This window comes from Leucopleurus acutus (genome assembly GCF_964270905.1).
Source record: "Leucopleurus acutus genome assembly, chromosome: 4".
NCBI lineage: Eukaryota > Metazoa > Chordata > Mammalia > Artiodactyla > Delphinidae > Leucopleurus > Leucopleurus acutus.
The window spans coordinates 23,777,320-23,788,797 of NC_139146.1; the positions used below are offsets into that span (position 1 = coordinate 23,777,320).

At 36.6% G+C, this 11,478-nt stretch overlaps 1 protein-coding gene across 1 annotated transcript; it reads left to right on the top strand.

Annotated features, from left to right (window-relative positions):
* Window positions 1–1,086: 1,086 nt before the first annotated feature.
* Window positions 1,087–9,249, top strand: TRAM1L1 (translocation associated membrane protein 1 like 1; the record flags this gene model as incomplete). The annotated part of the gene is given in 4 exon segments (XM_082838183.1): window positions 1,087–2,127; window positions 3,586–3,607; window positions 3,609–3,711; window positions 9,197–9,249. Coding segments are annotated over 4 exon segments (1,209 nt in total). The 5' UTR covers window positions 1,087–1,096.
* Window positions 9,250–11,478: the final 2,229 nt, after the last annotated feature.

Below are 11,478 nucleotides of genomic sequence, written 5' to 3' on the forward strand. Positions count from 1 at the left end.
GTGAATTTTAGCAAAATTATGTGCAAAAACCGTAATAATGAAACATGAGTTTCTTATCTGCTAGAGAGAGGAAATTCAGTTGTGGGCTTTGCAGCCAAAAGACCTTTCAGTGAACCGATAGTTTTCCCCTGCCAACCAACTCCCCATCTTTTAAAATGCAATAAATCTGATTACTGACTAGACAATATTTTTGTCACAATTATTATTGTGGGATAATAATATTTTATATATATTATTATTATTTTATATTATTATTATTATATTATTCTTTATATATTTATATTATATATTTTATAATATTTATTATAATAATAATTATTATTATCGGGGAACTGTTTTTGAGTACGCTCTGTTGCTGCGCTAGCAAAATATTTCCAGGTGTGACTGATTTACAATAAGCGGTACTAGAATACAATGGTCGAGAGCACAGGCACTGGATTCAAATCGTAGCTCTAACGCCTCCCAGCTGTGTGATCTTGGGCATACCACTTAACCTCTGTGCCTCAGTTTCTCTTTTGGAAGAAATAAAAATAATCTTTAAAAACGGTTAAAACACTATTATTTTCTTCACTGAGTTTTCTAGAAAGTTTCCATTTATAAAAGTAAAGGCACCTGGTAAATATTAAGCACTAGGAGAGTTTGCTTCTATCATTATTACTATGCTGGTTTTTATCATTATCATGCTGCTGAAGAACAAGCAGAGTTCTGTCCTGCTTTGTCACGGTCAGTAATGAAGATGCTATGGACAAATCATTTAGGAGCATCTCGACGCTGGCAGCGGATTTAAAGAGGCGCCGATCAACGTGGAAGATCACCGCTCGCAACCCCGGGCCTGGCGCCGGGTAGGGGCGCGGCGCTCGATTTCCTTCCCTGCCTCCGCCGGCCCTGGCGCGCATGCTCAGTCCTGCTCGGCCAGCTGCTTTGATTTTTTTTTTTTCTTTTTTTTTTTCCTGGGTGGCCGTAGCGACCCGGGACCGGCTCCGGGATGGGGAGTGAAGTCCCCGGAGCCGCGGCGGCGGCGGCGGCGGCGGCGCCTTGAGGAGCAGCCACGGGGAGGCAGCTGCCGCTCGTCGGTGAGTAACTGGGAAGCGCCACCATGACGTTTCGTAAGAAGGGCTCCAAGAACCCCCCAGTCCTGAGCCAGGAATTCATCCTGCAGAATCATGCGGACCTTGTCGCCTGTGTGGGGATGTTCTTCGTGCTGGGGCTCATGTTCGAGGGAACAGCAGAAGTGTCGATCGTTTTTATTACTCTCCAGCACGGTGTTACCTTCCCTGCCGAAGAAGAAGAAAAAGCCACAGCACCTAAGTTCCTTTATCATTATGGTGCCAAAGATTTGGCCACAGTGTTCTTCTACATGCTGGTGGCAATCATCATTCACGCCACTATTCAAGAGTATGTCTTGGATAGAATTAACAGGCGAATGCAGTTCCCCAAACCGAAACAAAGCAAATTTAACGAATCTGGTCAGTTTAGTGTATTCTTCCTTGTCTCTTGTATTTGGGGCACATTCATTCTACACTCTGAAAACTGCCTGTCAGACCTGTCTGTCTTATGGAGGGCTCATCCCAATAACATGATGACATTTCAGATGAAGTTTTTCTATATCTCACAGTTGGCTTACTGGTTTCACGCCTTTCCTGAACTCTACTTCCAGAGAATCAAACCTCAAGATCTCTCCCAGCAAGTTGTCTACGTTGGTCTTCACCTCTTTCACATTGCGGGAGCTTACCTCTTGTACTTGAATCACCTGGGACTTCTTCTTTTGATGATGCATTATTTTGTGGAATTCCTTTCCCACTTTTGCGACCTGTTTTATTTTAGCGATGAAAAGTACCAGAAAGAGTTTTCTCTGTGGGCCATTGTGTTTATTTTGGGTCGACTCGTGACTTTAATTGTTTCTGTGATCACTGTTGGTTTTCACCTGGCTGGAGGGCAGAATGGGAATTCGGACGGCACTACCGAAGATGTGAACGTGTTGGCAGCGAAAATTGCTGTTCTGTCATCCAGTTGCACTATCCAAGCATACATAACATGGAATTTATTTAATGTTCAGCTTCAGAGGTGGATGGAAGAAGATGCTCCTCTTCAGGCCCCAAGTGTGAAGAAGAAACGGACTAAGGGCAGGTTTTCTAGAAAAGGAACAGAAAACGGTGTGGCAACTTCAAATAGAGTAGACTCTCCCCATATGAGGAAAGAAAAATCTTCATAATGAATTGCAAGTTAATTGACTAATGTCTCTAAAGAAGTCTGCTCTTTGCTATAAGATACCTTTCTTCGCTGGAGACTTTTCTGTTCTTGAAAATAGTCTGTGCTGTCCTTGATTTCTGCTACTGTACTGTGTAATGTGTGTTTTTAAAAGGCATTTGAGGGAAGGATGATTATTATGAGTGGAAAAATATTTAGTTTAGACTAAGCTACTCATCATCAACATGGTTTAGGGATTGCTATATTTCCTTTTTTACCTTTGAACATTTTCCTAATTTGTAGAGATAACTCCAAAGCTCCACGTATCAGTGACACAGTTCTTGCTCCCACCAATCTTTTGTAACGTTAACAAGATGGTCTTTTATAGCAATGACATATTTTTAATGTTCTCTTCTAGGATAAAATAGAAACATTATAAATCTGGAAGTCAATTTCATTAAGTTTTCCGTATTCCCTAATTCTTAGAATGTTTTTTTTTTTGAATTGACAAGTGGAGAAGAGATTTGTAAAACGAACAAAATAATGATGTATTTTGTAGGTAGTGGTTGTTAGTGTTACATCCTACTAAAAAAAACCAAGATACTAATGGTTAACATGTGGAGACTTATTGCCATATATTGAATCAAAATATCTTGAATCAACATTATTACTAAGAGGAAAGATCATACTTGTCTATTTTAAACACTTGTAAACTGGAAATCAGAAAATTAAAGACTGTTAAAAGGAAATCAGACTTAAATAACTTTTTTGATATGTGTATTAAAAATCATTCTTCATGAGTGTTTGGTATCCACAGCATCTTAGAAGAATATTGTTTAACCTGTAAATCATTTTGGAAAATAATGCTTACTTAATTTATATCTATAAAAAGAATGTCATCTAATTACATGTTGAAAATATTTAATATACTAACCTTAAATAATGTGAAAATCATATTCTTATGAAGGCTTTTCAAAATAATGTTATAAATATAGCTTTGCTTCCATCTTTAATTGGGAAACATTTATCTGTATAAGACATATTTTAGAGATATATATGTGTGTATATGCATATATGTATGTGTATATATGTACATATATGCATGTGTATATATGTACATATAGGCATATATGTATGTGTATATATATGTATATATAGGTATATGTTGTATCTTTAGAGAAGCCAATGGACTGTAGTGGTATTTATTATATTTATTTTCTTCTCTCAACCTTTAGTTTGATTTTATTTCCATAATGTGAGTGCTTATATTTTTTTCAGGAGACAGTGCTTTAAAAATATGCTAGGATAAGGCCATATATTTCCTATTCCTCTCTATATTCTCCTACCATGTCTCTCATATCTCTGCTTCTGATAACCTTCCATTTGGCTTGTTGTAAGTAATTCAACTTTCCCAATCATGGGGGTCCCTGCAAATTAAACTAATACAGGTATATTGCACACACACCAAAGACAGAGGAGCCACGCTTAGCAAAACATTCTTTTCTATTCTTTCTGCTTTGAGAGGTACATAACAAAGCAAGATTGTTTCTGTTTTGTCTGTAGAATCCATCATCCTACTATTTCTTTTTTTCTCAGTTGCCAAATACAGTAGTTTTGGTAGCACATGCTCTAGGTCCAAAGTACAATAACTTCACTTTAACCAACCACCATGCAATTGTAAAACAAAGATTTTTCAGAGTGGTCTTTTTTCTCACTTCCCTCACTTTTACTTGTTTTTTTTTTTTTTTTTTGCAGTACGCGGGCCTCTCACTGTTGTGGCCTCTCCCGTTGTGGAGCACAGGCTCCGGGCGCACAGGCTCAGCGGCCATGGCTCACGGGCCCAGCCGCTCCGCGGCATGCGGGATCCTCCCGGACCGGGGCACGAACCCGTGTCCCCTGCATCAGCAGGTGGACTCTCAACCACTGCTCCACCAGGGAAGCCCTTCCCTCACTTTTAAAGAATTCTCCCCTGTTACTTGTAACCTCATTCCTGGTAACAAATTTCTTATCCATTATGTACGTAATTCATTTTCCAATAAGTGCAGACCTGATTCAAACTGGCAAATGATTGCAAGAAAAGTATTTCCTCACATGACTGGCAATGCCAAGAGCTAAATTGTGATTGACATTAAACATGATTCGGGCCCAGATCAATTTCCCTGGGATTTTCTAGGGCTCTGTTCCTCTCAGATTGTCTTTTTGGCAGCAAATGACTACAGATGTTCAAGTCTTCATATCTGCACACTACATACATGATAGAGAGGAAGAGAGGAAATCTGATTTCTAGAATTCCCAAAACACTGAGAGTTACTTTTACTGAATTTATTTGGTATAGGGTTGTATTGGGCTGGTTGGTTAAATTAGTTTATATGCTTCACCCATGCAAAAAGGCAAAGCCCCTTTCCTGTAAGATGTGGGTCAACAAGAAGTAGCAAGGTTGAGGACAAAAAGGGGAAGGATGCTGGGTACATCTCAACTATTCATAAGAGTTCAATAAACGTTTCCAGAAAATAAATGTATGCCAAGTAAATTATGAAAGCAACACTATAAATAAAATTCAGCACAATACAAATTGCTAAGTCTCCCCCTTTTAGAAATTACATTCAGAAAAACATGCCATAAGAAAGGTCAGCGTGACAATTTGGTTTCTATCAAAATGAATCACATGGAAACAAAAATTTCCATTATCATTATTCAAGGTATTATTAAAGCAGGCATTAGTTAACCCTTTGAAAAGTCAAATAACCAATTGATCACCAAATGTTGTCAAAGTCATAAAGATGTATCTGATTATTGAATTTGAAGATATTTGTCTGATTTATTGGCTTCAATGCTTGCTAAGCTGTATTCTTTAAGTACATCTACAGGTATAGAATTTCTAGGTTGGATTTAGAGTGAATTTTCCTTAAAAAATTATTCTGCTAGCATTTATTTAAAAGTGTATCTCATTTTTTTAAACAAATAGTAGAAATGTGTTACTAAACCTACATGTCTCATAAGAAACAAGCACGCTATTTTCCTAGTGATCAGTATAATTCTTCATTTCATTTCAGTAAGGAAGCAACATCCTGCAGCTATTTCTTCATTTATCTTTCATCAATATTTAACTATCAGTAGAGGAAATATGTATAGCCAACCGTGTGCTGACTTGGAATAGATTCTCAAGAATATTAGAGTTACAACATTACTATTTTAAAGCTATCTTGAAGACATAAAATATTCTGATATCCTTTTAATTTGGAAAAACCTGGGTAAAGTTTTAAGTTCTCACTCAATGAGACTAAATGAGAATAATTTATATAGAGTAATAAAAGACATTACTGATGCTTTACATAGGAAAGGAAATATTGGTGCAGTTCCTGAGATGAAATTCTTGGGGGGAAATATCCTTGTGAATGTGTCATGCTGGGGGGACTAGGACTTGTGTACTTGAATCATGGCAGAGAATGCATTCCAGTTGCGATCACAGACCATTGTAATCTGGTGACTTGCCTGTATGAAGAGGATAGATAGTGTGGGTGGGTGAAAGGAAGTAATTGAGGCTTAATAACAGATCAGATTACCAGAAAGTTAATACTCCCACTTCCTGAATTTCTCTGGAAATGGAGGACTATTTTTTACTGCCATCTTTCAATCTACATTCTGTAAGAAACTTCCACACTAAATAAGACAGAGTAGTATCTGCCAATTCCCCTCAATTATGTAGAAAAATTATCATAAGTCCATCATACAAAATCCCCTACATTTCTAAATGTTAAATTAGAATTGTTCTCATGATTATACAGTCATATGACTGTCTAAATTTTGGCCTCTAAATCCCGAAAAGCAAATCCTTTTTAGGCCCTGCACCACCTCTGGCACTTCTAAGTATTCAGTAAATGTAGAAAAAGTCAAACATTAAGAAAGCTGCCTCTGAGGCAATTCACCTGCTTTGTCCCATTGTGTTTGGGGCTACTGCACTGTGTCAGCTAATCTTTTTCATTTTACAATTTGAAAAATACATTGGCATATAAACTGGCCATTTCAGGGGATACTTAAAAAACTTAGGAAATGACAGTGATATGTGGTTAAAGATTTGCTTAAATTTTAACATGAACAGAATTAAATTAACTTCACAGTAATGATGTGTACATCTTCTATCCATCATAAAAGTGATTAGAGTTGCTGTTAAGGGACATGGCTACTCAATAATTCAGGCAACATACCTATTTTAAATAAAGGGAAAGTGACTTTCCTAAATTAAAAGTAAAAATTACTGAATTTCAATACCAACAGCACTATTCCCCAAATCAAATCAGGTCAGTGCACAGAATCTCATGGCTTGAGGAAAATTTGAGAAAAGAGAACATTTCCTCATGCCCTAAGGCATGGGATTTCACCTAAGCCATCACAGGCTGAAAGTATATACATCCCAGGATATATTTAATATTTCTTCCTCTTGCTGCTTTTATTACCTAATTAATTTTTTAAAAGCTGTTCCTCAAATACAAAATTACCAAAATATGTAATTTGTAAATTTTATTACATTGTTTTAAAAAATATGTTTCCAGTTATATTGTTATAAATTCAGCAGAGGAGGGTAATAATATGATTATAATAATGGTTAACCAAAGAAGTCAGGGTTAAGCCCTTGCTGTGACCCTTAGAGCAGTGTGAACTTTGGAAGACGCCTAAACATTCTAAGTCTTGGATCGCATGTCACTAAAATGACAAAGATATTTATGTATTTCAAAAGCTACTATAAAGATTGAAAATATATGCATATACAAAGTCATAAATTATGTGTGTATGTGTATGAATACTGCTTTTGTTAACAGATGTGGCTTAAGATAACACTTGTTCATGTGTTGTCTCTATATATAATTTTACATTTTATAAATGTATACAGTCTCATTTAATACATATATGCATGTATGTGTTTATGCATACACATATATGTACATATGCATACACACAGATTTCCCCTATACATTTACATACTTATTTTTCAATAGACTTTATTTTTTAGAGCAGTTTTAGGATTACAGCAAAACTAAGCAGAAAGCATGGAGTTCCCATGTATCCCCTGATCCACTCGCCCCACAACACACACATGTATAGCTTTCCCCCAGCATCCTGCATCATGGTGGTACACTGGTTATAATCAATGAACATACACTGACACATCATAATCACCACAAGTATATAGTTTACATTAGGCTTCACCCTTCGTGTTGTACATTCTATCAGTTTTGACAAACATATAATGACGTGTATCTACCATTGTCAAAGAAAATAATTTCATCGTCTAAAAATCCTGTGTGCGCCACCTATTCATCCTTCCCTCCCCATGCATTTTTAAGCACTATACAAATGTATGGCATTGAGTTTTCCCTCATGTCTGGGTAGGAAGCAGTAGAAAATTCAAGTATAGCCATAGTTCCACCTCTGTATCTAGCTGATATTTAATAAGGAATCCTTTCCCCAAATGTATGAACTACTGTTTACTAAATATATAGTGTACATTACAAATATATATTACTAAAAATGTATATAAATTATCTTCTGAGTAAATGCACACTTATTAAAGTTAACTAAATTCATAGTGACTATAGACTGTTTTTTACATAAATGATAGAAAATACAAATCTATGAAAACCCTTCATATATATTAATTCTGAATATAGGTCCTTATTCTTGAAACATTTGAAACCATTGGTCTAGGTAACTTATCAGAATAAAAATTAAGTTCTTATCATATTCAAAATTAAATTTCAGACCAAATAAATGAACTAAGCATTTATTTTGGAAAATCAAAGAGCATCAACAAACATTTTAGTAGTAATCAGTACTAGACAACAAGCTCCATGGTATCAGGTAATATACATTTTTCATCATTGCCTTCTCATTAATTAACATAGTGTCTAATAGTAGTTATTCAAAATTTGATAAACTCAGTTGAAATAACCTTTTATTATTAAAACAAATTAGCAAACAAACTTAGTAGAGCTTTCCTTTGCTATCTCCTTTAATATTGACTTCCTCTCCTTTTTACACCCTTTTCCAATTTGAAATATTAATTATTGATGTATTGCTTGTTTATTGCCTGTCTCCTATACCAGTTTGAGGTCTTTGGACATGTGTCCTTAAATCACTAAGGTAACCTTAGCATCTAACATAATCTTTAGTATACAGGAGCATGCAATAAAAATGTGTTGCCTGACAATAAACTCAATGATGTGGGAACAGAGTATACATTATTTATCGGCCCACACGTGCCTTAAAAAAGCTAAGACATTTAAACTAATAATTTGTTGTTAAACCTCTTAAGTGAAAACCCTGCCACCAAATACTAGACTTTTGTTTAAAAATGGCTACATGTCATGTATCATCCTAATGGCATTTGTGATTTGCCAAACTTTTTGAAATTTGAGTCCTTTTTCTAAGTTAAGAGTTAAATTAGGGCTTCCCTGATGGCCAGTGGTTAAGAATCCGCCTGCCAATGCAGGGGACACGGGTTCGAGCCTGGGTCTGGAAAGATCCCACATGCCACGGAGCAACTAAGCCCGTGCGCCACAACTGCTGAGCCCGTGTACCACAACTACTGAAGCCCGCACGCCTAGAGCCCATGCTCCGCAACAAGAGAAGCCACCTCAGTGAGAAGCCCGTGCACTGCAAGGAAGAGTAGCCCCCGCTCACCGCAACTAGAGAAAGCCCATGTGCAGCAACGAAGGCCCAACGGAGCCAATAAATAAATAAATAAATGTATATTTAAAAAGTTAAATTAGTGTCTTCTAAATATCAAGCTGCTATTAGAATCCTCAATATAAGAACCAGGATGTCATTTTGAATGTGCACATGAATAGAAGATGTGACATTTGCTCCACATCCTCAGCAGCACTTTTGTCGTTGTGAACAAGGGCAAAAAGCTTTTTGAAAACTTGCAAAAGACTAAGGGAGGGAAATGCTTTATAGTGGGAAGGGACACCAAGATTTTATATTGGTCAATAACATCTCACATGCTTTTTAGACATCCTCACATACTCTTGGACCTCAGAGGAATGGTCAACGCTGAAGACATAAATTTGGCAGTCATCAGCATAATGACAGTGTTTAAATCAAGACACTGACCAGGGTCATCTAAAGAGAGGGTATAAATAGGGAAGGGAAGAAGTTCCAGTGCTTAGCCTTGGAGCCTTACAACAGATGGAAATCAAGCTGTGGAATTAGAGCCAGCAAAGGAGACTCACTGATGGCTGATGTGGGAGGAGAAAGATCAAAAGACCAAGGATACACTGCATCACAGAACCCAAACCTTGAGTGATGGCTGATGAGGTAGTCAAGAAACAAGAGTAAACAGTGTTGGAGAACCCAAAAGAAAAGTGTATTGAGAGGGTGAAGATATCAATTACATCCAATACTATTGAAAGTTCAAGATCCTTAAGATTAGAAATAAATAAAGCCTGGATTTGCAAGATGTAGGTCACTGGAGACATGGGTGAGATCAATTTCAGTAGAGTTATGGGAATGAAAGCCCTTTTGGAATAGATTGAGGAGAGAATGGAAGATGAGAATGTGTGACATGATATTACAAATACTTTCTCAACAAATGTCTGTGTGAATTAGAGCAGAGGAATGGAAACACATCCCAGTGTGCAGTAAACAAAGAGGGATATGGTGTCAGGAAGAGTTGGTTTTGATGTTATTGTTGTTTTTAGGATGGGAGAGATTAGAGAAGAGGTGTATATTTGTAGACTGAAAAATAGATGAGATGACAGAGGAGACAAGGATGACAACTGCAAGAGGAAGCCCAGAGGACATGAATCCACTGAGGAAATGCATATACAACGTGGATTCCTGATCTGAAAAGAGAACTTTTAAATTAAATAAATCTCCAGTTCACATATTTTTAGGCAATATTTGGAACATCTGCATACAACAGATACATACAGGAAAATTTTAGGTATAAAATATAAATAGATATGTATCTTATATTTTATACGTATGTATATATGTCTTTGCCTTTATTCTATATTCTATGTTACTGCATTATAGTAGATGCAGATTTATCATTACTACCATTAAAATTCAAGCAGAAGTAATAGTATAAAATATTTGAAAGGATGGCATTAGTTGATCCTTGCCCTTTTTTCCCAATATGTGCTGTTCTAACTTAAGGCAAGCAATTTTTTTTTCTCTCAGAAGAAAAGAAAATCTATTCAAATGGGGGAGACAGTGAACTAAGCATTTGCAGTTGGCCTCTCTCATTGGCTAACAATTGACAAACAATTCATATCATTCTGTAGGGACTGCGTGGATGTCTATCTTGGTTAGTCAGTGAAAGAACCTGTCAAACCCAATAGAGGGTGATTGTCCCAAAAGAACAGCAGATTCATCAAAAAGCTTGCAAAAGTGTGTGCAAATATTAGTTATGCAACTAGCCAAACTCATCATTTCTATTAGCATGTATTCTATACTTCTCATATCCTAGTAATACTTTAGATGTTCAGTTCTCTTAAATTCTTTCTAATAATGTAACGCACAACCATTACTCATTACAGTAAATATGTGTCACATTTTAAGATTTTAAAGTTTTGTTTTTTGAAACACAATTCTAGGATTCCATAGGTTCAGTCGTCTTGTCATTTGGGCAGCTGGGCCATTTATGCAGTGAAATTCTAGCAACCAACCACCAGATACCTTTAAACTCTAATCAGAAAGTAGCTTAACCCCAGCAGCCATAAACTCAGAACCTATATAATGCCTTTAACTACAGAACTGCTGTTGGAATTTTTTATATATTGCACCACATTCCAAGTTGGAATTGAAATCTACTATAGAGGCTTGATGAAAATGGGTGAAATCTATTCTCTCTAAATCGTATATCTATTCATACTACTAATTAAAATAGATATTAGAAGAAAAAAATGCATATTTATAAGACAGTTTTTTTTGTTTAGGTCTTTATATCTTTAAAGACCTATAGAAAATTTTAAAATGTTATCTTTAACTTGTATATAGCAGAGTCAAAACTGTAACCAAATTTATAACTTGTAGGAAAAAAATAAAATCCATAATCATGAAAGTGCCAACAAGCAGAATTAGCAAATACTACATGCATTTACATTATCATCAAATGAGGAAAAGATATTTGAAAGTAATATGTCTTGGGCTTCCCTGGTGGCGCAGTGGTTGAGAGTCCGCCTGCCAATGCAGGGTACACGGGTTCATGCCCCGGTCTGGGAAGATCCCACATGCCGCGGAGCGGCTAGGCCCGTGAGCCATGGTCGCTGAGCCTGCGCGTTCGGAGCC